The sequence below is a fragment of the Saimiri boliviensis genome, chromosome 8 (genome assembly GCF_048565385.1).
Source record: "Saimiri boliviensis isolate mSaiBol1 chromosome 8, mSaiBol1.pri, whole genome shotgun sequence".
NCBI lineage: Eukaryota > Metazoa > Chordata > Mammalia > Primates > Cebidae > Saimiri > Saimiri boliviensis.
This window is the reverse complement of record NC_133456.1, coordinates 31,885,390-31,908,894: the sequence shown is the minus strand read 5'-3', so window position 1 is coordinate 31,908,894 and position 23,505 is coordinate 31,885,390. Positions and strand designations below refer to the sequence as shown.

At 43.8% G+C, this 23,505-nt stretch overlaps 1 protein-coding gene across 3 annotated transcripts; it reads right to left on the bottom strand.

The window, feature by feature from the left end:
* Positions 1-1,149: 1,149 nt before the first annotated feature.
* POPDC2 (popeye domain cAMP effector 2) lies at positions 1,150-20,226 on the bottom strand. Of its 3 annotated transcripts, none has more exons than XM_003935411.3 (4): positions 19,553-20,226; positions 12,987-13,095; positions 7,045-7,453; positions 1,150-1,650 (listed from the first exon to the last, which is right to left on the bottom strand). In XM_003935411.3, exons 1-4 carry the CDS (start codon positions 20,041-20,043, stop codon positions 1,565-1,567), a joined length of 1,095 nt encoding a protein of 364 aa, XP_003935460.1. In that variant the 5' UTR covers positions 20,044-20,226; the 3' UTR covers positions 1,150-1,564. The 3 variants fall into 3 exon arrangements, with proteins under 3 accessions (XP_003935460.1, XP_010344248.1, XP_074260411.1); XM_010345946.2 differs by having other exon boundaries at positions 1,559-1,650; positions 6,904-7,453; XM_074404310.1 differs by lacking the exon at positions 1,150-1,650 and adding an exon at positions 2,571-3,248.
* Positions 20,227-23,505: the final 3,279 nt, after the last annotated feature.

Genomic DNA, 23,505 nt, shown 5'->3' with positions numbered 1-23,505 from the left:
CGGGGAAAAGGGATTAAAAGAGGTTCTCATCTTGAGAAACCACTGTTATATGCAATAGGTGTGTAATGACAGCCCTGCCTTGGTGATCCTCCAGGTTGGGGAGTGGCACCACATCCAGGTAATGTTGAATCTCAATTTACAGTGTACAGCGTACCTTTTTATTTTTTTGAAATGGAGTCTTGCTCTGTCGCCCAGGCTGGAATGCAATGGCGTGATCTCAGCTCACGGCACCCTCTGCATTGCAGGTCCTTGAAGCAATTTTCCCACCTCAGCCTCTCAAGTAGTTGGGATTATAGGCTCCCGCCATAGCACCCAGCTAAATTTTGTATTTTTTTGGTAGAGATGGCTTTCATCATGTTGGTCAGGCTGGTCTCGAATTCCTGACCTCAGGTGATCTACCTGCCTCGGCCTCCCAAAGCACCAGGATTACATACATCAGATATTAAATCACAATATTTGTTGTGCCACCATGCCTGGCCCAGTGTACTTTTTGTTTGTTTATTGCTTCAGTTACTCTCCACACTGGTCCTTTAGGGTTGACAAGAAAGCTATTGAATCTCTCAAGTTGACAAAAACCTTCTATTGTGAAATGTACATCAAAAAGACAGAATAAATATGCAATATAATTTTAGAGAAATGAGAAAAGAATGTAAGAGCCATATGGCACACAATGAAAAGTTCTACCAAGCACGTAATTGGAATCTTAAAAGGAGAAGAAAGAGTGAGGACTGCCTAGCTGAGCCCAGTCAGGCCGCACATTCATGAGCACAACAAATTAATGGAACTGTTTTAAGTCAGTATTTTAGGGACCAATATTATACAGAGATAACTGAAATATATGTTGAAGTATTTAGGGAAAAAGAAAAATAGGATATGTTAAATTTATAAACCTATTTTAAGATGTTTAGGAAAACCTAATTAACTAAGTTTGTAAAAGTCCCTCTAAAAACTATTGTTTAATACTAGGTTCATCAGTAGAAAAAGAGATTTGTAAGTTGAATGCCAAAGGCTAAGGGAAAGCTATGTTTTTAAATTTCCACTTCCATAAATTTGAATCTTAATTGAAAAATAAAAAATAACCACCAGTGAAAAGTTGGATCTTTGACTCCACTGATCCTTTCAGACAATGCAGAGAAACAACACAGGAAAAGGAGTTGAGTGATTTATTGAGTGCTTACTTGATACCACGCCATTTCCTAGGTGCTTACCTAAATCAACTCATCGGATCCTCACAACAAGGTGAGGTGGATTTCATAACCCCAGCTGTTTCGGATGAGGCTCACAGTGGCTGTGTAACTTGCCTAAGATTCTGCAGCTGGTAAAGGATGGATGCTGTGCTTCTGCACTTCCAATGCCTGCTCCTGAAGGAAGGCTTGTGAAGGTGAATTTCTCAAAGTCACCCAGGGCCCTTGCTGTAGCAACAGTGTTGGCACCTTCTGTGTCCTCTGCACCTTGCCTGTGAGCCTTCCAGTGGGTGGGGAAAGAGGCATGCCTATCCGTGATCATTCTGTGAACACAGAAGAGAGCTGTGCTGGCCACAGAGAAGAAGGTAGTCCAACGATCCTTAAAGTTCAGGCGTGTGGATTGGAGCCAAAGGGGCCTGTCCCCTGGATATAACTTGAGAGCAGCTCTGAAGAGGAATTCCAGAAGCTGTGGAAAGAAAAAGAGGGAGGATTTTAGCCCTATATCTCCAGACAGTTTGCCTAACTTCAAAGGGTTCTTTTCAGTTTTTTCTTTTCCTCTACCAATGCCCAATGTTTTAGCTGTACTCACTGCCTGACATGATATGGGCAGTTGTACCTTTGAATCATTTCATACTAGAATATTAGGGCCAGTCAGCCTGGAAGGTATCTAGCCCAGTACTCTCCTCCTGTAGACACCAAGAGATCAACTTCTGTTGCTTCCTATGAACATTCTATAGAACTCTACTTCTCACCTAACTCTGCCTAATTAAAGAAACCCGAAAACCTGTATTGAATAGTGGTTTCATAAGACTCCTGACTTCCATTTTTACAGAAAGAAGAGTAGGCAAATGAGGCCTGTAAGACAGAAGTGGAAGCATAACTCAGCTGCTGTGATTCAGAGGGCAGCAGGGGAGCTGCTGCCTCTAACTTATCTGACTGACAACAGCACCTGTGGCAGGTAGAGGTGGCACGACCCTCTAGGGACCCGTGCTTTGGCTGTGCCATTTTCAAGAATAAGTTTTCTGAGCCAGGACTCTTTCCAGTAGTTCTGTGAGAAAAGCACCATTTGCTAGCACTGACAGCTACCAAGTACCTTACAACTGCTTCTGAGGGGAAGAGCCTGATGACAGTGTGACTCTAATCTGCCTGCTCCCGAACAGATGAAGGAGAGAAGACTGAGGTGTGACTTAATTATTCAGGGGCTAAGGAGCTAGCACATGCTTTCTTTAGGCCTCCACTTTCTGCTGTTCCTTTTGTTGTCAGGGCATTCTACCAGCTGTCACCTTCCCTGAAAAGCCAAACGGGGAAATAAGAGGGAAAATCATCTATCTCTGATGAAAGAAAGAGAAAGAGAGAGACTGATAAACAATTGCACATACAATAGAATTTTAAAATACGCTACACATTTAGCTAATGCTTCACAGCCTAAAAACTGCCTTTATGTATTTTAACTCAATCACCCCTCACCGCAACCCAGTAAGGTAGACAGAGCCATCCTGATCCTGTCCTGCAGATGAGGAACCTGCTTTTGATGGCAGGTAAGTGGCTAGACTAGAGTTCAGATCTTAGAACCACAGAATCCTATTAGAAGTTACCCTAATAGCAATACTCTAAGGCATCCTTTTCCCAGAGCCTGAATCATCTTATAAAATCTCTGAGGTTTCTTCTGGCCCTGCTTGAACTCTTCCAGTGACAAGTAACTCTCACTATCCCATGAGCAATCGAGTATTAATACTAAGCTAAAATTCTTCTTATAACTTTCATCCTATTCAATTTCTGCCCACAAGAATTACAGCAAATTAAGTCAAATTCTAATTCACGTTCTTTTTAAAATTTGAGGATATTACACTTGCCCTTTTCTTGCAGATTAAATATTTCCAATTCTTTCAACTATTTATCACATGATTACCTAGAACCCTGCCTGAAATACACACTAAATAGTAAGTGCTTATTGCATCGCTGCTCTGGCCCTTGGTACTGTGTCCTGGTCTTCCTGCCGAGGGGCTCCTTCCCTTACCTCAAGTGTCCTCCGTTTTGTAATCTGTTCATCATTTGTTTACTTAACTAATTGGGAGAAAAAAAACAGTTTAGTTTTTACTTACCAAGTCGCAGAATTTTCAGGACAATTGAAACAAAACAAAAATCGTCCAAATGTCAGACAGTTTTCGATTTAGTCTGTGATAATGGATTCATTATTTCTTTCAACAGACTACCTCAGAGCTGCATTTCTAGAAAAGCCCCTCATTTACTGAGCATCTCCTGTAAGTAAGACACCGAATGGACCCCTGTGGAGAGTGGCCATTGAGTTAAACAGAAAAACTCCAGTGAAGGCAGAGGTAATTTGGGGTCTGGCTGGAAGGCCCTGCCTGAATACGTTATCCTGCAGCACAGTTTTTGCCTGTTAAGAGAAGCAGTATCCATTTTTTGGTCAATTTTGGGTACCACCAGACTAAAAAATATATGTCTCTTCAAAAAGGAGCTCCAGGGGAAACTCTGACTACTTTTAGTTGGTCTTAACTTGGATTAGTATGAGAGACAAGCACTGGTGTCACTGTGATGAGGCCACATCACTCCCAATGATGCAGAATTCAGTCAGCTTCATGCCTGTTATGTAAGTGCTGTGCTGGGATGAATAGCAATGAGCTTAAAATTCTGATAACTAACGGGCCAGGAAATAGGTAGTGAAGGGTGCCCTACTTTATGAAAGAAACAATAGTAAATTTCTCCCAATCATAAGGGAATATGCTTATTCATTAGAGTAATAGCCTTATAACAAGTTTGATGGTAAATAAGTCAGACCAAACATCCAAAACACAATTCCCAAAAAAGAATTGAGGTTAAATTATCCCATTATCACAGACTATATTGAAAACTGTCAGCAGTTTGGCTAATTTGATCCTGTTTTCAAGTTGTTCTGAAAACCTCTATGGCCTGAAATGTAAACAACGTAATTTTCCTTTCTCTCTATTGCTTAAATAAAGAAACATGAAAAACCTACTCTCTCCATATTGCAAATTCCAGTATTTTAGAAAGTGGGCTTCATCAGCAGTTTTCTCATCTTGAGTTTTAGAAAAGGTCAAATCTGAAAAGAGGTATTTCATATGATACTATGTATTCAGGGTTGAGGGCCTGGGGACTGGGCTGTGATCTCCTCTCTCATAAAGTATCTCCACTGTAATCACATGGTAGGTGATAGATTCTTCACAGGCACAGAATGGAGGGAACTTCTAGCAAGAAAGATCCACCACCACAAGGGAGGAGGAGAGTCCCAAGGTGCCAGAGAAATCATAGTGAAATATTGCAGAAAGTTCTTTCTGAAGGACACTCAGACGTCCTGGGGCTTATGTACACTGAACTGCAGACTGATTGCTTGCTTTGAAAAACTTATCCTTGCCTTCTCAGATCAATCCAAGAGTGTTCCTGGGGATAGCTGGTCCAACATGCTCAAATGAAGAAAGTAAGGCTTAGTGAGGTTGTATGGTTTGCAAAAAGTCACATATGAGATTAGTAGCAAAGCCAGACATAGAAGCTAGGACTTTGGGCTCCCAGTTCTGGTCTCTTTTCAGGTACCATGCTGCCTGCCTCCTGATGTTCAGAAAACATTCCTAAAGCCAAGGATTTTTACAACTTCACTTAAGTGGTTTTCTTTATAGGGAGAGGGAAAAGTACTTTGGAAGAGTTAGGATTAAAGATCTTTCCAAATGATCTTTGGAAGAGTTAGGATTGAAAACTAGTAAGTTGGGGGTACAGGTGTTTATGAGGAAGAATAGATAGAGCAAGGCCAAAAAAAAGTAAGAAAAGAATAAGGGAGGTAATAGGAGAGATAAATAGATGAACAATAAAGTAGAAGAAAACAAAAGACAAGTTAAGAGGGAGAAATGAACTGAGAAGACAAAGAAAAGGGACACCTAAGAGCAGCAAACTGACCAAGTGTGGTTACTCATGGCTGTAATCCTAGCACTTTGGTAGACCGAACAGGAGGGTCATTTGAGCCCCGGAGTTTAAGAACAACCTGGGCAACATGGGGAGAACTTGTCTCTATTAAAAAAAAAAAATTAAACATTATCCAGGCACAGTGACATGTGGCTGTAATCCCCATTATTTGGGAGGCTGAGGTGGGAGGATCACTTGAGCTTCTGACTGCAGAGGCTGCAGTGAGCCAACACTGTGCCACTGCACTCCATCCTGGATGACAGAGTGAGACCCTGTCTCAAGCAAGAAAAGGGGGCGGGGAAAGAACAGCAAATGGAGGCAATCAAGGACTGAGAAGAAATCGGAGAAGAAAGAAGAGAACAATAGAACCAAGAAAAGAGAAGAATACCAGGAAGAACAACATGAGAAAACAGCTGCTCTGAGCTGAAGAGAGAGTGTATAGGTGGACGGACAAGTTGGACAGAGGAATCCATAGGGCATAAGAAGCATGCGTAGATACAGGATGAATGAGTAGGAAGGTGAACAGCTGCACAAAGGGAAAGGAGTGATCAGAGCGGCCAATGCAAACTTGGAGGAATTCAACAAAGTGAGCTGGGATGTTAGACTATCCTTGGAATTACCTCAGAATCAGCTGAACTACGGTTCTAAGGACACTGGTAACACAAGGGGTTGTAAACGCCCTATCTACAAAACCAAATCTCCAACCTTTCATCAGCTACCTCTGTTGCCTCTTTCATCATTTAAATAACCTGTTTTTCAGAATATACAAACATTGACTCATTCATTTCATGTACTCTGGAGGCCTTCCTTTCTGGGATAGTTTCTCAGGTAATTTATTGGTGCTTTCTAAAGAATGGTGGGTCTCTTAGGGGCCCCCTCACTTAGAAGTGCCTTCTAAATTGGGAACAATGGGATTTTCCTCAGGAAATTCAGACCTACATCATGGTTGGATAGAGTTCCAGGGAAAATGTCACAGCATTGTGAAGGCAGCAGGGGGAACATGAGAGCAATTTCCCGGAACCACTGAGCACAGCCTTTCTTGTAGACTCTCTGGGGAGGGAAATTCTGTGAGGAAAATCCTGTACGCACTCTTAGGCCCTCCAGGATTTATGTACATCCTATCTCCCATAGATGTGGGTGACTGGGGAAAGCCAGGCTGCCATATTACTATCTGATCACAGTAACATTTAATCCCAGCAGTATCTAGTACTCTGTGTGATCAACAAACACATTCTCCACTGGCTGAGAGGAAAGCATGATGAGGACATTTTCCTCCCAGAGTTATTAGCCCATAATCACAAGCCTCTTTAAACTGTGCAATTTTAACAGAGATACCTGCCCAGTCTAGGCTAAATAACAACTGCTTTCCAAGACTGACTCTATGCCAGGAAGACAAGGAATAGGAATTAAAACACTGGCACATTCTTTTTCTTTTAAAATGCATGCCACAAATAAAAGCCCATTTAGCCCCAGCTGTGGCCTCAGCTATTAGAACAAACTTGCAAGAAAACTTAGCAATTTACCTTCCTGCTCAATGTATCAACTAGCCCACTTTCCAAAATGCAACCAGAGTTAATAATGAATGAGTTTTTAAAATCACTTCATGCCTTGCATGCGCCTGGAGTGAGTTGCTGTCTGCAAAGTTGGGTTAATGCCACATTCCGTGAGTCCTCTAACAGGAGATGTTCCACAAGCAATTTTTTTTTTTTTTTTTTTTTTCCCTAACAAGCTGAGTTAAGGCCAGCCGTTGACAGGAATGTGCGGCAGCTGCCTTCTGAGTACTTACATAGGATCCTGAGCCGGTGGCTGTGCCCATGTTAGTTCTCCCTTCACCTCATGTACTCCCCATCACTCCTATAATCCATAAACGATTCTGATCCTGACACCTCCTCAAAATCCTCCAGCACCAAACTGGTGGAGTCCTCACCCAGGATGCTGCTGTCGGGCCTGGACATCCTGGCCCGGGAAGGAGGTGCAGGAAGGTTGGGGACAGCTGGAGGGGGAGAACAAGGGGGTGTCTGCTGGAGAGATGTGGGCGTGGCCTGAGGAGGGTACACAGATGGCTCACAGACTTCTTCATCACCCTTCTCAGACTCTGGTCCTGCATCTGCAGCAGTGGGACCCAGGACATGGTAGAGGCTGGGAAGGCGGATGTCAAAGCGCAGCCCAAACTTAGCAAAGAGCTTGTCATTGAGAGTGTAGAGCTTCTCCGAGATGTCATAGCCCAGCAGAGCCGAGAAGAGGCAGGAGATGTATCGCTCTTTGGTCAGAAGAAGGTGAAGACTTTTCCTGGGCCAGGAAATGTAGCTACATGAGGTCTCAGCAGTCAGAGTGACCTGAGAGGGGTCAGAAGCAGATAGTAAATGTTTAAACTAGAAAATTTGTTCATGCTGAGCACAGAATCATACAGTCGCTTGGCAAATAGCTGTACTTTTACTGTAGAAGCTGTGTGGGAGTACCCCTCCATAGCCTTGCCCTGAGGAGGTCCAGTGAATGACTTTCACTTGTGTGCACTGATATGGGGTTTCCTGTGTTGGGAGCCCTGGGGTCAGCCATTCACTCACTCACCCATCACCTCCTAGAGCCTCAGTTTCCACATCTCTAATTCTGTGGTTCTGTGGCTAATACCACTAAGGACTTCAGAAGGTTCTGAGTCTTGTGGTTTTGAGATAGAGAAAGAAGAGGCCTTCTGGTGCTCTGAAGAGTGGTTGAAATGCTGATGACTATTCATTTTAAGAATGAGGAAAGGGCCGGGCGCGGTGGCTCAAGCCTGTAATCCCAGCACTTTGGGAGGCCGAGGCGGGTGGATCACGAGGTCAAGAGATCGAGACCATCCTGGTCAACATGGTGAAACCCCATCTCTACTAAAAATACAAAAAATTAGCTGGGCATGGTGGCGCGTGCCTGTAATCCCAGCTACTCAGGAGGCTGAGGCAGGAGAATTGCCTGAACCCAGGAGGCGGGAGGTTGCGGTGAGCTGAGATCGAGCCATTGCACTCCAGCCTGGGTAACAAGAGCGAAACTCCGTCTCAAAAAAAAAAAAAAAAAAAAAAAAAAAAAAAAAAAAAAAAAAAAAAAAGAATGAGGAAAGATAAGATATTGGGAAAGGGACACAAAACGAGTTGGAAAGTTCAGTTTGAGAAAAATCTTCTGATAAGGTATGCCAAGCTACATCATGTGGATGAAGCACTGGCCTGGGATTCAGGTCCACAAAATCTTAACTTGGCCACTTCAAGTAACCAAAAGAATCTGATGAATGACATCAGAAAAAAAGGCACAGAGGAGACAAACTCTAAAGGGCAGAAAATCAAAGAGGACCCCATTCTCCACATGATCATTCATCTAGGAATTTCTGAGCACTCACTATGCGCGCATGATGCAAAGCTAAATTACGCTTGCATGGGAAATAAGCAGTAACATGTGTCTGGCATGCAGTAGGTACTTGATAAATCCTGTTGCAATAATGACGAGTGGTAAAGCTGGGGTTAAAATGGAAACATGCTTAGAACAGTAGTAAAAGGGTGCAGAATCACACAATTTTCAATAATCTGATTGACCCTGATACTCTGGGCTGGCAGAGTTCATGATATATTCTTGTGGATGGAGACAGTGGAAATGACAATGATGACAATGTTAGCAGCTAACATTTGTCAAGAGGTGACTCTGCCAGGTATTGTGTTAAGTATACTTTATATGAATTGTCAAATTGGAGGTAGGCTAGCTTTCCAAAGATTCTTTATTAGAGATTATATACCATCCTTTTCATTCCTGCATTGCCTGCCGGATCTCCCACTGCCCTCCTCTTCTCTTCCTTCCTTTCTGCTATGTCGCTCCTCCAGTTGCTTTATTCATTTCCTCCTCTCAGCTTTTCCCCACTAATTGTTAGCACTGCAGTCAGGCCCTAAACTACATTACGGAGGCCAGAAGCTGGTTTCATGTTTCAGCTTTACCTCTATCAGTTGTGTGATGTCAAATAAATTACTTAATCTCTCTTGCCTCATAAGAAATAAAATAATACAATCTGTCCATTACTAATAGTTCAGCAAATAGTTGTCATAATCTGCCATAGCCTTTACCTTAGATGTACTTATGAATAATTCCCAAACAAGAAATCAGAGTACCCAGCATGAAGCAGGTGTGTTTGAGCAAGAGCTAAGCTGAATGTCAATAATGTCCTTAAAGCCAAACCCAAAGACTATGGGCATTCTTATAAATATGCTGTAACTTCTGCCATCTCAAAATAAAACAAAATTTTACAAATAAAATTTCTATTTCTTGACCTCAGTTCCCTGGCTAGCTATCACTCCACTAATTTGCTTCCTGTTTTAGCAAAACTCATGAAAACAAAAACAAAAACCTGTTTATACTTACTATCTCCAATTCCTCCCTTCTCACTCTCTTAAACCAATAAGACTTTGTCCCTAGGAGTTTACAAACACTGCTCCTGTTAAGGTCACCAATGACCTCTAAGCTGCTGATTCTGACGGTCAGTTTTCATGGCATCCAACCCCAACCATTTCCCCCTCCTCTTTGATACACTGTCTTCACTTAGTTCCCAGGATGCCGTATACTCATGATCCAATCTCACGATTGTTCCTTTTCGAGTTCCTTTGCTGCTTCCTCTTTTTCTCTCCAACTTCCCACCACTAAAGTATCCTAGGGCTCTGCTCTTGAACCATCCCCTTTTCCATCCACACTTACTCCCTTGGTGATCTCATGCAACCCAATGGCTTTAAATATCATCTGTATATAACCAACTCCCAAATTTATGCCACAGGCCCAGATCTCATTCCTGAATTCCAGACTTAAATATCCGATTGCCTATGCAGCGTCTCCATTCAAATTTCCACACATGATGCAAACCTAACATCAAACACTGACCTTCCTAGTCCCGCCAAAGCAACTCTGCCTGCAGCTTTCTTTATCTCAGTTGATAGCGGCACCATCCATCCAGTTGCTTAGGTCAAAAGCCTTAGTATTCCTTGATCCTCTTTCTCTCACATATTATATCCAACCCTTTAGAAAATCCTTTTGGCTGTATCAAAGACAATATATGCTGTGGCCTTACGTGATCTTGGTGCCTCATCACCTCTACAACTTTCTCTCCTGCCATTCCCTCCCCTTCCTCTTTTGTTTCCCCCACTAGAATGTAAATTGCATGAGGGGAGGGACCGTCATCTGTTCTGTTCACTGATTTCAAGTCCTTTTAACAGTGCCTGGTATACACTAAGTTTTCAATAAATATTACTGAAGTGAATAAATGAATCAAGGGAAGATGACCAATCTTATATATTGCAAAACAACCTAATATCACTTTCTCTCTCTCTTTTTTTTTTTTTTTTTTTTTTTCCAAGATGGAGTCTTGCTCTATCACCCATGCTGGAGTGCAGTGGTGTGATCTCAGCTCACTGCAACATCTGCCTCCTGGATTCAAGCAATTCTCCTGCCTCAGCCTCCCAAGTAGCTGGGATTCTAGGAATCTGCCATCACACCTGGCAAATTTTTGTATTTTTAGTAAAGATGGGGTTTCACGTGTTGGCCAGGCTGGTCTCAAACTCATGATCCACCTGCCTTGGCCTCCCAAAGTGCTGGGATTACAAGTGTGGGCCACTGCACCGGGCCCTAATGTCACTTTCTCATGTCCTGTATAAAATCCTTCCCCAAAGGTCCTCCTGAAATTTGCTTCTTGATTGGTTCTCCCATATATACAGATATGTCTGTTGTAAAGTTTTGACAACTATTTAGCTTTTTCTTTAATATCCACCTCAGATGTTGGTTGAATGAAACAAATGAGATAACATATGTAAATAGGACTTCAGTCCAGTAAGATAGGATGCAAATTAGAAAGACAGTGAAGATTTTTGTGTGATCCCTCCTGTGCTGTGTTCTTGATGACTAACAAGTGTCACAGTGCTGAACACACAACGAATTCCAATTTAATTGAATAGTTGAGAGGTCTGGTGGAAGGCTGATTGATTTGTACTAAGTACGACGTGAATTATAATTTAGGCTGTCACTGTGGATTGTTCTCTCAGTCAATAAAGACTATGTAGTTGCAAACGGCAAGGACAGGATGAACTCTAACTTAGGATAACACTTGACATTTGCAAAGAGGAAATGGGACTTTACACTGCCAATAGCAAATGTGTGGCTGTCATTGCTCCCAAAGGAGATGCACACTAAAAATATAAATGGGAGAAATATGGAAATATGACCATTCCTACATTCCAGGCTGAGAGGCCATGTGGGGTTACAGCCCTGCCTCTTGAGCATAATTTAGGGGAGGACACCCGGCTTACCCACCACCTGTTCCTCCATGTCAGTGTCAGAAAGATCCCTGGTCCAGCTGGCTCAGGATCTGACTCAGCCCTTCTGGAGGTTCTCATGTGCCTGAGAGAGTTCCTGAAGGAGGTTTCTGGGCTAGTTAGAGAGGGTGTGTGGAGGGAGGTCAGGGAAGGAACATGATGGAAGGGGATCTGCGGCTGGTGACCCTGGCAGTGGGATCAAGACTGCCTCTCAGACTCCATCATCACAGAGCCAAGTGTCAGGGTGGGGGCAGAAGCAGGCCCTGCCAGGTGGCAATGCCTGGTGTGTGTCTGTTCCGGGGCTGGCTCATACATTGGCTTGAGGGACTCCCTGATAAAAGTAGTAGGCGACACATGGAACCCAGTGTTTCCAGTTCCAGCAAACTATCCAGGCAGGGTAGTCCTTAAAAGGGCAGGTGAGTGTGTGCATGCGTGTGTGCACGAGTGTGTGTGTGTGTTTGTGTGTGCATGTGTGTGTGTGTAAACTCTACTCTTCTGGTAACCCTCCCATTTTAATAAAGGACAGAAATGGTGGATCCAGGCAACCTGGCTTTGCCACTTTCTAGCTGAAGACACTGGGCAAATTACTTGATGTTTTTGGGCCTTAGTTTCCTCAGTTGTTAAATGGGGTAATAATCATATTCAACCAACCCATAGAGTTGTGAGAATCAATGAGGCGATATGATATATAGTGGCTGCCACATGCTAGCCATTCGATAAGTGAGAGCTACAAAGAAAGTGACCAAAGTCTGAAGGATTGGCAAAGATAAGAGTAGGGGTCAGGCAGCCAGGCACCCGTGTTGGAGCACATATGTGAATGCCCCATGGAGTCCTCTGAGACACCAGTTTCCTAGTGGCAAACCAGTCCAGCAATTCTTTACTGAGCTACTGTGCTCCAGAGGGAAAAGCCTTGATTTTTACTTCAGAGTTCACTATGCAGAAGACAGAAAGAAGACCAGATTGTTAGAACACAGAGCAAGATGTGCACCAGTTAGCATAAGTAACAGGACTAAAACAGGCACACAGGAGCACGAGGCTGTTGGGTGGAAACTGGTGAGGTCAATCTTGACAGGCTTCACAGAGGAAATGCGGTGCCATGGTCTCATCTAGACGGGGAAATGCGTTTCAGGTAGAGGGGAGAGTAGAGGGCAAGGACAGAGTAGAAAATCAATGTGGTATGTTTAGGGAAATACTACTAGTGGTTCAGCATGGCTAGTATGAGCAAAAATTATGAAGGAGGGAGGGCTGGAAATGTAGCTGGAGATCACTAAAAGGCTTGTTACCAGTAAGGAATGTGGGTTTTTATCTTGTGGCACTAGGGTCTTCCGGAGAGTTTAAGCATACAAGTAACATGGTCTACCCAGGAGCCAGCATTTGCCTCCCCTACCTCACCTATGGCTAGGATCCCAGGCACTCTTTCCACAGAGGGAGAGTGCCCCCACCTGTAGCTTCATGCTAGCAGTGGTGTGAAGGACAGACATGGGAGGGGAAACATGGAAGCACGGATATTGCTGGGCTGCAGTGGGATGCGGTGAGGCAGTGCTGCCACGGGGCTCTCTGTTACCTGGAACACCCCATCCTCAGAAGGCTGTAGTGATTCCCACTCAGGAGAGTCCATGAACTGATATGGAAAGATGTAGTGCAGAAACTGCCCATCCTGGCTCACACGGACCCTGGCAAAAGAAGAGAAGAGGTCATGTGGGAAAAGAAAAATGGCTTCCCAAGTCACCTATGCTGAAGTTATGTGCCACTGATTAGCATGAATCTTCATGTAGAAACATTTTGCCAAAATCACGGTAAAACTCAAAGCTAGACTAGCTTAGTTACCGCATGCAAGCAGTTCAGAGAAGGAATACATTGAGACTTTCTTTTTTTTTTTTTTTGAGCCGGAGTTTTGCTCTTGTTACCCAGGCTGGAGTGCAATGGCGCGATCTCGGCTCACCGCAACCTCCGCCTCCTGGGTTCAGGCAATTCTCCTGTCTCAGCCTCCTGAGTAGCTGGGATTACAGGCACGCACAACCATGCCCAGCTAATTTTTTGTATTTTTAGTAGAGACGGGGTTTCACTATGTTGACCAGGATGGTCTCGATCTCTTGACCTTGTGATCCACCCGCCTCAGCCTCCCAAAGTGCTGGGATTACAGGCTTGAGCCACCGCGCCCAGCCGAGACTTTCTTAACCCTCATTTTCCTCCTCCTTTTCCTTACTGGTGGTTTTCAATTTCAGGCTGCAGAGTAGAAGCCCCAGGGAAGCTTTTAAAAAATGACCTAGGCACTGGGCCAGTGGCTCATGCCTGTAATCCCAGCACTTTGGGAGGCTGAGGGAGGTGGATCATGAGGTCAGGAGATCAAGACCATCCTGGCCAACATGGTGAAACCCTGTCTCTACTAAAGATACAAAAATTAGCTGGGCGTGGTGGCACATGCCTGTAGTCCCAGTTACTTGGGAGGCTGAGGCAGAAGAATTGCTGGAACTCAGGAGGCGAAGGTTGCAGTGAGCCAAGATTGTGCCACTGCACTCCAACCTGGTGACAGAGCAAGACTCCATCTTAAAAAAAAAAAAAAAAGCACCTAAGCTTGAGCCTTATCCCAGAGCAGTTAAACAAGAATCCCTCTAGGTAGGATCTGGATGTTATTAGTATTTACATCTCCCTAAGGTTTCTAACGTGTAGCCAGGATGGAAACTACTGCTGAAGAACTCTGCTGCTGGCAGGGTGTGGTGGCTCACGCCTATAATCCCAGCACTTTGGGAGACTGAGGTGGGTGGATCACCTGAGGTCAGGAGTTCCAGACCAGCCTGGCCAATATGGTGAAACCCCACCTCTATTAAAAATTTAAAAATTGGCTGGGCATGGTGGTGGGTGCCTGTAATCCCAGTGCCTCAGGAAGCTGAGGCAGGAGAATCACTTGAACCCCAGAGGCGGAGGTTGTAGTGAGCCAAGATCACACCACTTCACTCCAGCCTGGGTGAGAGAGGGAAACTCTGTCTCAAAAACAAAAACAAAAACTCTGCTGCCTATTTAAGTTTACAAAATTTATTAATTAAAATTAAATAAATTTAAAGATTCAGTTCCTCACCTAATTACATTATAGGTGCTCAATAGCCACATATGGCCTGTGGCTACAATGTTGTACAACATAGATGTGGAATGTTTCTATCATCACAGAAAATTCTGCTGGTTGGTGCTGCTCCACAGATTCTCCTTTCTCCCTTCCCAGTAGCTACATGACGATCCATGCTTACATTTAACCACTTTGTAGACTTCAAAGAAAGTGGAAGTCCACTATAGGCCAGAATCTGCTAGATGCTTTACAAGTGTTCTCTTGTACAATCTTCACAATACCTCAAGGTAGATTATTCTTTTCTGTATTTTATAGCTAAGGAAACTGGTGCTCAGAAGGGTTGAGTGGCAAGCTTAGGGTAACATAGCGATCAAGTGGCAGAACTAAATTCTATGTTCTTAGCACAACACCCTGTTTCCACCCTATTACCAGAGCTTGGGGTAGGTAGTGGACTCCCCTAGCATAATCCCTTCCCTGACCTCTCTAATTATAGGTGGCAATAACAGCTTGTTTCTTTAGACAATGAGATCTCACATACTCTATCCAGTTGATGGTCCCAGAGTGAACACCTAACTCAAGCTAAGCCAATCAAATTTCTTCTCTGGGAATTTGGAAATGGAATTAACTGTAAATCATGCCTTGGCTGGGGACACTTCTCAGGCATTAACAAAACTAACACACTCCTCCTTGAAGAAACTTAAAAAATTTTTTTCATCACGTAACTTAGACTTTAAAAAAGTATAGGTCCCAATTGGCTGTAGAGAAAAGAAATTGAAATCACATAAAATGTCCTAGTAGGACACATCCTTGTTTCTAATACTACCTGAGGCTCAGGTGCATGTCTTTCCTTGAGTTTCATGAGAAATCCTTTTATCTTTTTAAATAAAGACTACCCTCCCCACTTCAGCTAGCTAGAGCTGGTTTCTGTGGCTTTAGTCAGAAATCCTAATTAATATATTTGCTTTAATTTTATGAATATTCTTATCCCATACTACCAATAGGTTAAACAACTGCTCTTGACTTGAGCATGACCACAGGCTTGGTTTCACAACTTAAGGAGTTAGAAGCCTCACTATTGCTGCTTGCTGCCTTTGTACTCTAGTAGCTATACCTAGCCTAGTGCTTTGCCCCTGTGGGGTAGGGGGACTGTATTCCATGAGAACTTGTTAGAACTGATGGCATATCATTGATGATGCCTGGACAGGGAGTGTATTTCAGATGTGATATCACATCTGGAAAAAATTAGAATCCAGCATGGGCTTTATCCTCCCCCATCCCCCAACCCCTTCCCAGAAAACTCAGAGTTCTGTCTTTAAATTTTCTTCTAAAGTGAGTTATATCAGGCAATGGGGTGCCTCTATTAGGCAAGGGGGAAAGATGAAAAAGATCTCCAAGGTACACCTTGTCCATGTGGGAGAGCTATCCTTCCATTATTTCTGGAGGTTTATTGGCTAAACAAGTATTCATTGAGCATCTCCCATGTTCCTGGAGATCTGGGAATGCAGAGATGGGTATAATCTGGACTTTGTTTTTGAGGATTTTGCAATTTTGTGGAAGTCACAGCCACATAAATAACTAGCTGCAAGTCAATGTGATAGGTGCTATTGTGGAAGAGTAACAGAGGAGGGAAAGAAATTGGTTCTCTTTGGGCAGCAGACTTCTCGAAGGAAATGACATTTGAGCTGAATTTTGAGGAATGCAAAGGGTATTGAGAAGCAGATAAAGACGGGGATGAACAAAGATCTGGGAAATCTAGTGTGGCAGTCTGTTCTCCAGTATCTGCTTTCTTGTCTTCCTTAATGGTACCAGATTGTAACTGGACACAGGACTGCAGAGCAAAAATCAACATTTCCCTACTTCCCTGGCTGCTAACCATTGCCATGTGATAAGTCCTGGGCAATGGGATATGAGCGCTCCTGAGCCTTGCTCTTAGTGAATGCCTAGGTATATATGTGTGTATACAAATCACCAAAGACCATCACCAATTAAAACTCAGTGCTGCTCCACAGATTCTCCTTTCTCCCTTCCTAGTAGCTACATGAAGATACATTCTTATATTTAACCACTTTCTAGACTTCGAAGGAAGTGGAAGTCCACTATATGCCAGACTCTGCTAGACACTTTACAAGTGTTCTCTTATATAATCTTTGTACCTATTATCTGACAGCCTAAAGCTAGAAGACAGGAGGGAATATAGGTCTCAAAACCAAGCTAAGGCTGGAGTTGGCCCACAGCTTCTGATGATACAAACACACTTGCTCCTACAAGGTCAGATAATATATATAGAGAGAGTACCTGGCAGAACTTCCCTGAGTAAAAATGAAATGCCATGTTCTCTCACATCGGGGCCTTTACATATTTTGTCTCTAACTGGACCTCTTCTCCTCAGGTCTCAGCCTAAACATTCGTTCTTCCAGGAAGTCTTCTCTGACCTCCCCAGAAAAGTTAGATCCATCAGTTACATGCTCCTCTTGCATTTTGCATTTCTCTGTGGAAACACTCACTATATCAATCATTATCACAAACGTTAACTACAGACTTTCTTGATAGACTGTAAGCTCTGTGAGTGCAGGACAATATTTTTCATATTTAACACTGCATCCCTAATCCCTCACACTCTGAATCAATAGGTATGGAAGGGGGAGAAAAAGGAAACAAGGAAGGAAAAAAGGAAGGATGAACAAATGAACAAAGGCAACCAAGGAACAAATTCACTTGTGTCACCATAAAAGGGGATCAAAACCTCACTGAAAGCTCCCCTAGGAAAAGAAGACAGCAGAAGAGAATGGCACTGCAGCAAATGTCAGATCCTTAGGCAAGGATGCCGGCCACTCAGGCAAGCCAAGGAGTGACAGCCACAGAGTATAAATAACGTCTAATGAGTCTTTGTGGCTCGCTGAAGCCATTTAAATTGGAGTGCTGTGACCTTTATCATTTGTCTCTTCTTCTTTCTTGATCAACTGGATGATGAATGATTTTCTCCTATATGAATAGCTTAGATAGTTGCCTACTCAAGGGGTTGTATATATGGAAGTTTGTGTTTTGAATTTTATATGAGAGGAAATTGTCTAACAATAAGGAGTGCTTAACAGGGTGACAGACTTTGAGGAAGTCCCTTTGCCTCTCTGAGTTTTGAAAGATTGGTTTCTTTTATTAAAATAAAAAGACTTCTGAGGTGTGAGCAAAGGACTCTAGAGAAGTGTGCATGTGAGATGGGGAAGTCTGCACAAGAGTCCCCACTTCCTGGCACAAAGTTCTTGTCTGCTGCTTTGAGGTGTTTGGTTTCTCACTGTAACCAGCCCAAGGTTCAGCAATTGTTTAAAAGTAGAGCCCAGTCATAGACTAGAAGCTTTTTCCCCTAAGTCCAGCTCAGCAAAGCCAAGACAGGGTGACACTGAAAGATAACAAAACCCTTACTCCAAACCTTGAAAGGCAAGAAAAAAAAAAGTCAAAATTGTCCAATTTCTAACTCAGCCGTTTGATGTTAAGCATACCAGGAAAAGATAAACTGAGGGCAAGCCCCCTCTCCCCTTCACAGGAAAGTGTTCTTACAGAATTTCACAGCAAATCTATCCTACCTGAACTCTACAGTAACCATACATGCTTCCAGCAAATGAGTACCCTTCACTAAAGGGAGCACTTCCGCTGGTCTTAATTTCCGCCTTTGAACAGATGAGCTACAAGGGGCAAATAACATCATGGATCTCACAAATGAGCAAGTTCTCTAAATTGCAAATGGTTTTTAAGCATGGAATGATAGGTGGCAAACATTTTTGCAGTAGTTATATGTATTTGTATTTACACCTGTATTTGCTTACAAACGATCGCATTGGTTTATACTTTCAGTTCACCCATAAATGAAATGAAATGTCTCCCCGCAAATGTCTCCTCTCACAGCTCACTCAACCTAGGAACTCTGAGTTCAAACAAAATCAAAACATATATACATGATAATCCAGGTTCTATAAACGAATACATAAATGTGTATTATTACTATTAGTGGCAGTGGTAGTACCATTAGCATAATTGTCAAACTTTTTCCCCATTGTGCGGTTGGCAGTATTATCTGGATTTGATTTGTTTCTTCTTGGAATTGAAGCTTTCTGATTCCCATCTTGCCTTTTCTACCACATTCTCCTGGTCTCAAGAAAGCTGGTGGAGTGGGGGTTGTGGTGCTCAAGGGCCACTAGGGCATTATAAAATAATTTACAATTGCCTACCAAGTGTGCAGCTCAGAGCCCCGTGATATTTGCTTAGAAGATATCAATGGCCAACATTCACATCCAGGTTGACTTGGCAGACACTGATTCTGACTAAGACTATTTCTGCCCATATCTGACTGTCAGTCTTCTCCAAAAGAGGCAGTGCTTCCACAAAAGCCTTAATGAGATATGTGTGAGCATCACTTCTCTTCTCCCTTTGTTGGGCACTCAGAGTTACAGTACTGTACTTGGCTTCTTGGTCTGTAAGAACCTCAATAGAACAACTGGAAATGGAAAGGTGGGCAAGGGGCATTCACTCTCCCTACCTGGTTGCACACAGGTATCCCAAACACAAGTCGGGCTGTTTCCTTGATGCCTTGGCAGGGAACAGGGTTTATGAGAACCACTCTTCTACCCTGACCTCCCATTTCTGGCATTGTTCCCTGAACATAGTTGGTGGTTAGCAAATGTTGAATTTGAATAAGGAACAGATTAACCTTACTGAAATGTTAGTTTTCCAAAGCTTACAGAGATACTGCTGCAGCTTAGGCGTCACACACTGATATGTGTCGGGTGGTGGTAGAGGGGTTATTACGGACCAGGCTCAAAACATACTCACTGCACACTTTCCAGTAGCAAGTGCACACGCAATCATTCTGGGCAACCAAGAAGATGCCTCATGAACTGGTTTCTTCTTGGAAAATACCAAGAAAGAGGAAGCAACCCCACTCTTAGAATAATCTATTTTGGTTTGTTTGACTTGTCACATCCTTCCCTCAATGGAAAGGGACATGAAATGGAAAGGGCCACACTAGGAAATAAGTGTGGGCTGGGGAAAGAAATTCTTGGCAATGCAGAGTAGCTTACCGGCCAGAGAGCAGCAGGGACAGGCGGTTGATGGGTGTCTCGCCCTCCACGGCATAGGTCTGTTCAGTGGCCAGAGTTAAGACCTGCTCCTCGCAGCAATGAACAATCTCCTTGTATGTCTGTAGGGGCACCTGCAGGGGCAGGTACAGCGCCTTGTAGAGGAGGTCGAACTCCTCAGGTAGGGTGTCCTCGCGCAGGCGGTATACCAGGTGTGCCAGCTGCAGCAGGCAGACCAAGGCCAGCAGGAAGCTCCAAAGAACAATGTCCAGGCCACAGGCACTGAACCAGCCCCACAGCACACAGCACAGGTAGCCTGCACTCAGGAAGCCAAAAAGATAGAAGCATCCATACACCCCACTGCCCCCCATGAAGCCCAGGAGTAAAAGGCAGTTGGCTAGGTGGTAAACAGCCCCTTCCACATCCTGCTTCCAGCTAATGCACGCTGAACCCTGCAAGAGAAGCTGGCCCACTGTGCTGCTATTGGCGCTCATCTTTGAGGCCTCTCAAAGCCTCACTGGGCTCTAATACTGTCCTCACATAGGAAATTCAGAAAATGAATGAATCCCAGGGGTCTTCTCACCTCCGGCTTCTCATCACCAACTCCACCTTTCCGGGAAGGAATGCTTCCAGTGGCTTTGGGAATGAATGATGGAACACAGCACACTTCATGGAGAATTCAAAAACTTCTTGCTCTCTCTCACTCTCCCTTTCTGTCTCCCTCAGCAAGGCTCTGGCTCTCCCTGCAGAGCTCTGGCAAGCATTCTTGGTTTCGTGTTTCTTAGGGCAGTCTTCAAATTTGGTTCTTAGCAGAAAAACCTAAATAGTCACAAAGGGTAGTAGGACTATAGGACTGAAAAACCCAGCAGTGTGGGATGAAGCAGCCACATCCTGCTCTCTGTTCTTCCCAAGCAGAATGCAGAGCGCCAGCATGGGAGGCACACTTGTGTTACATTTGGAATGTGTTCTCTCTTGGCACCGGAAGAAAGGGTGACCCCAGATGGATACCATGTTTGGAATTGGAATCCAAGAGGTACTGGCAGTGAGGAAAAACAGGCCAGGCACAGGCAGCCTGGCAGAGCACTTAACATACCTCTCAGAGGACGAGATAAGACCTCAGGGTGAGAGAAGCAGACAAAGAGAGAGAAAGGAAAAGTGAGCACAGAATTCACCTTAATGCCTCAGGCAGGTCCCACCTCCCTGTGGGGAAAGGCTGACAGCACTCCTGAGTGAGGAGGGCACATCAGAGCAGGAAAGTATGGGACTATTATCTGAAAAAATCCTAACAGTGCAAACTGGAAAACCCCTGAAGACCTTTATTAAGTCACACTGCAAATATCATTAGGTATTTATTTGACTTCCATTTAACAAAAGTAGCTATGTAAAGCAGTGTTTTGAATTCTAAGCTGACCTTTCCCTGCATATATCTGGATCTGGTAGTAGTAAACAAGTAATCATACATTGCCCAGATCATCATCCCACCCACTCCAGTGTTTCCAAATTATAATTCCCACCTATTAAATACCCATGAAGTGCCAAACCTAGATTAGGCATTTTATATACTTGTAAGTTAGTTGTCACAACAACCTTTCAAAATAAATACTATTCTCCTTCTAGATCTGGAAGAAACTGAGGCTCAGAGAGGTAATGAGTTCCCACAGATAGTAAGTGGGATTTGAACCCAAGTCTATCAAACTTAATACTCTGTTCCAAGAGGTTTGCCAGTAAGTGAAAGTAACGGACTAGATCTGTGACTCTCAACTCCACACTTCTATGAAGTCTAACAATTTTCAAGGAACTTCTGGTTGAACCTGGGAATCTACTTTGAGCTGCCAAGAGATAAAGCTAGAGTATGCAAACATTAAGCTAAGAAATGTTGGCTGGGAATAGTGGCTCACAACTGTAATCCCAGCACTTTGGGAGGCCGAGATGGGTGGATCACTTGAGGTCAGAAGTTTGGGACCAGCCTGGTCAACATGGCAAAACCCTATCTCAACTAAAAATATGAAAACCCTAGCTGACTGTGGCGACAGGCGCCTGTAGTTCCAGCTACTCAGAAGGCTGAGAATTGCTTGAACCCGAGAGGCAGAGGCTGTGGTGAGCTGAAATTGCGCCATTGCACTGCAGCCTGGGTGACAGAGCAAGATTCTGTCTCAAAAAAAAAAAGTGGGGGAGAAAGAAAAAAAGAAATGTGACTCTATGGCTTCCAAATGACTTCTTGATTCCCCTTCCCTGCTGCTGGGTTAGCACTTACTACCATTACTCCTATTGCCGCTGAAGTACAGCGAGGGTGCTCAGTAACCTCCAGAACTAATCAAGGACTCAATCCATAAGGACTTTTACACTGCTGCTATAACTTGAGGAAAATTTATGAGAAATTAGAAATTATGAAAATTTGGTGAGGAGGAGATGTTTTCACTCAACAATTATTTATTGAGCGCCTACCATGAGCTAAGAACTTGGGGATCAAAGATCCTCAAGAGAAACTTTCACCCTGTTAGGGTAAAGAGACCTCCAGGCCGGGCGCGGTGGCTCAAGCCTGTAATCCCAGCACTTTGGGAGGCCGAGGCGGGTGGATCACGAGGTCGAGAGATCGAGACCATCCTGGTCAACATGGTGAAATCCCGTCTCTACTAAAAATACAAAAAATTAGCTGGGCATGGTGGCACGTGCCTGTAATCCCAGCTACTCAGGAGGCTGAGGCAGGAGAATTGCCTGAACCCAGGAGGTGGAGGTTGCGGTGAGCCGAGATCGTGCCATTGCACTCCAGCCTGGGTAACAAGAGCGAAACTCCGTCTCAAAAAAAAAAAAAAAAAAAAAGACCTCCAAAAGCCTATTCAGTGTGTGAAACACAATAACCAAGTTAGGTTTGAAGGATAGTGGCAGCCTAGAAGGAAGGGTGGCATCAGGAAGAAAAGATGCAAAGAAGAGCTGGCCTCTAATTTGAGGTTTAGGGGTTGAATTCACCAGGTAGGTAGAAGGAGAACAGGATTTCTAGTGGTGAGAACAGCAGAAGCATGGGCACTGAGGTATGAAAATGCATGGCATGTTGAAGAAAGCCAGTTTTGTTAACCTAATTAAAATAAATTCTGACCAACAAATGTACACCCTATCTCCTCCTTTTTAAAGTTAAGAGGGAAAAAAAATCAGTAAAGTGCTAGAATGTCTGGAGAAGAAATGCCATCGAGGCTACTTCACGGACATGATTTGGACTCACTGTCGCATGAACAGTGGAGTTTGGGGATTTCCATATACTGCTTTTATGTCGCTTGCCTGCCTCCCCACCAATCCCCCTATTTTAACAAGCAGCAGCTGCTCATTCTTCCACCACAGACATGCAACCCCTGAGCTTCCCGAGTAGCTGTCCCTGCCAGCTGTAAGCAGGAAAGTCAGAAGCACAGAAACGGAGAAGCAACCGAGGCTCTGCCCAAGATAGAATTTCAAAGCAGCTCATGTTTCTTAGGAGACTTGCCAAATAGGTTGGCCCTAACCCATTAAAGAGACAGGCAGACCCATTAACTCTATGGTTCACTTGTCCTGCTGCCAGACTGCACTCAGTCTGCTTTCCTGAAAATCCACATATGTGCTATCTCAGCAGGGGGTTCTAACATTTATTAAGCGCTATTGTTTCCTCTTGTTATCTTACTATACCAATTTTTTAAATAAAATAGAAGAAACAGGCTCAGAGAGGCTAAGGAATTTGCCCAAGGTCACAAAGCTAGTCAGTATGTGAATAAAGATTAAAGCCTAGGTCCATGTGTCGCTGAATTGTATATTCTCTACAACATATTAATAGCATCCTATCAGGTACTTTTGGGAGTTTATATGTCTGCATACAAGCTCATCTATTCCTGCTGGAAATTTGAGCATGATATTAGGATGGCATACGTCAGAGAATCATGGGTGCAAAAACCCCACACGTGGCCTGCAGTAATAGTAACATTGATGCCCACAGG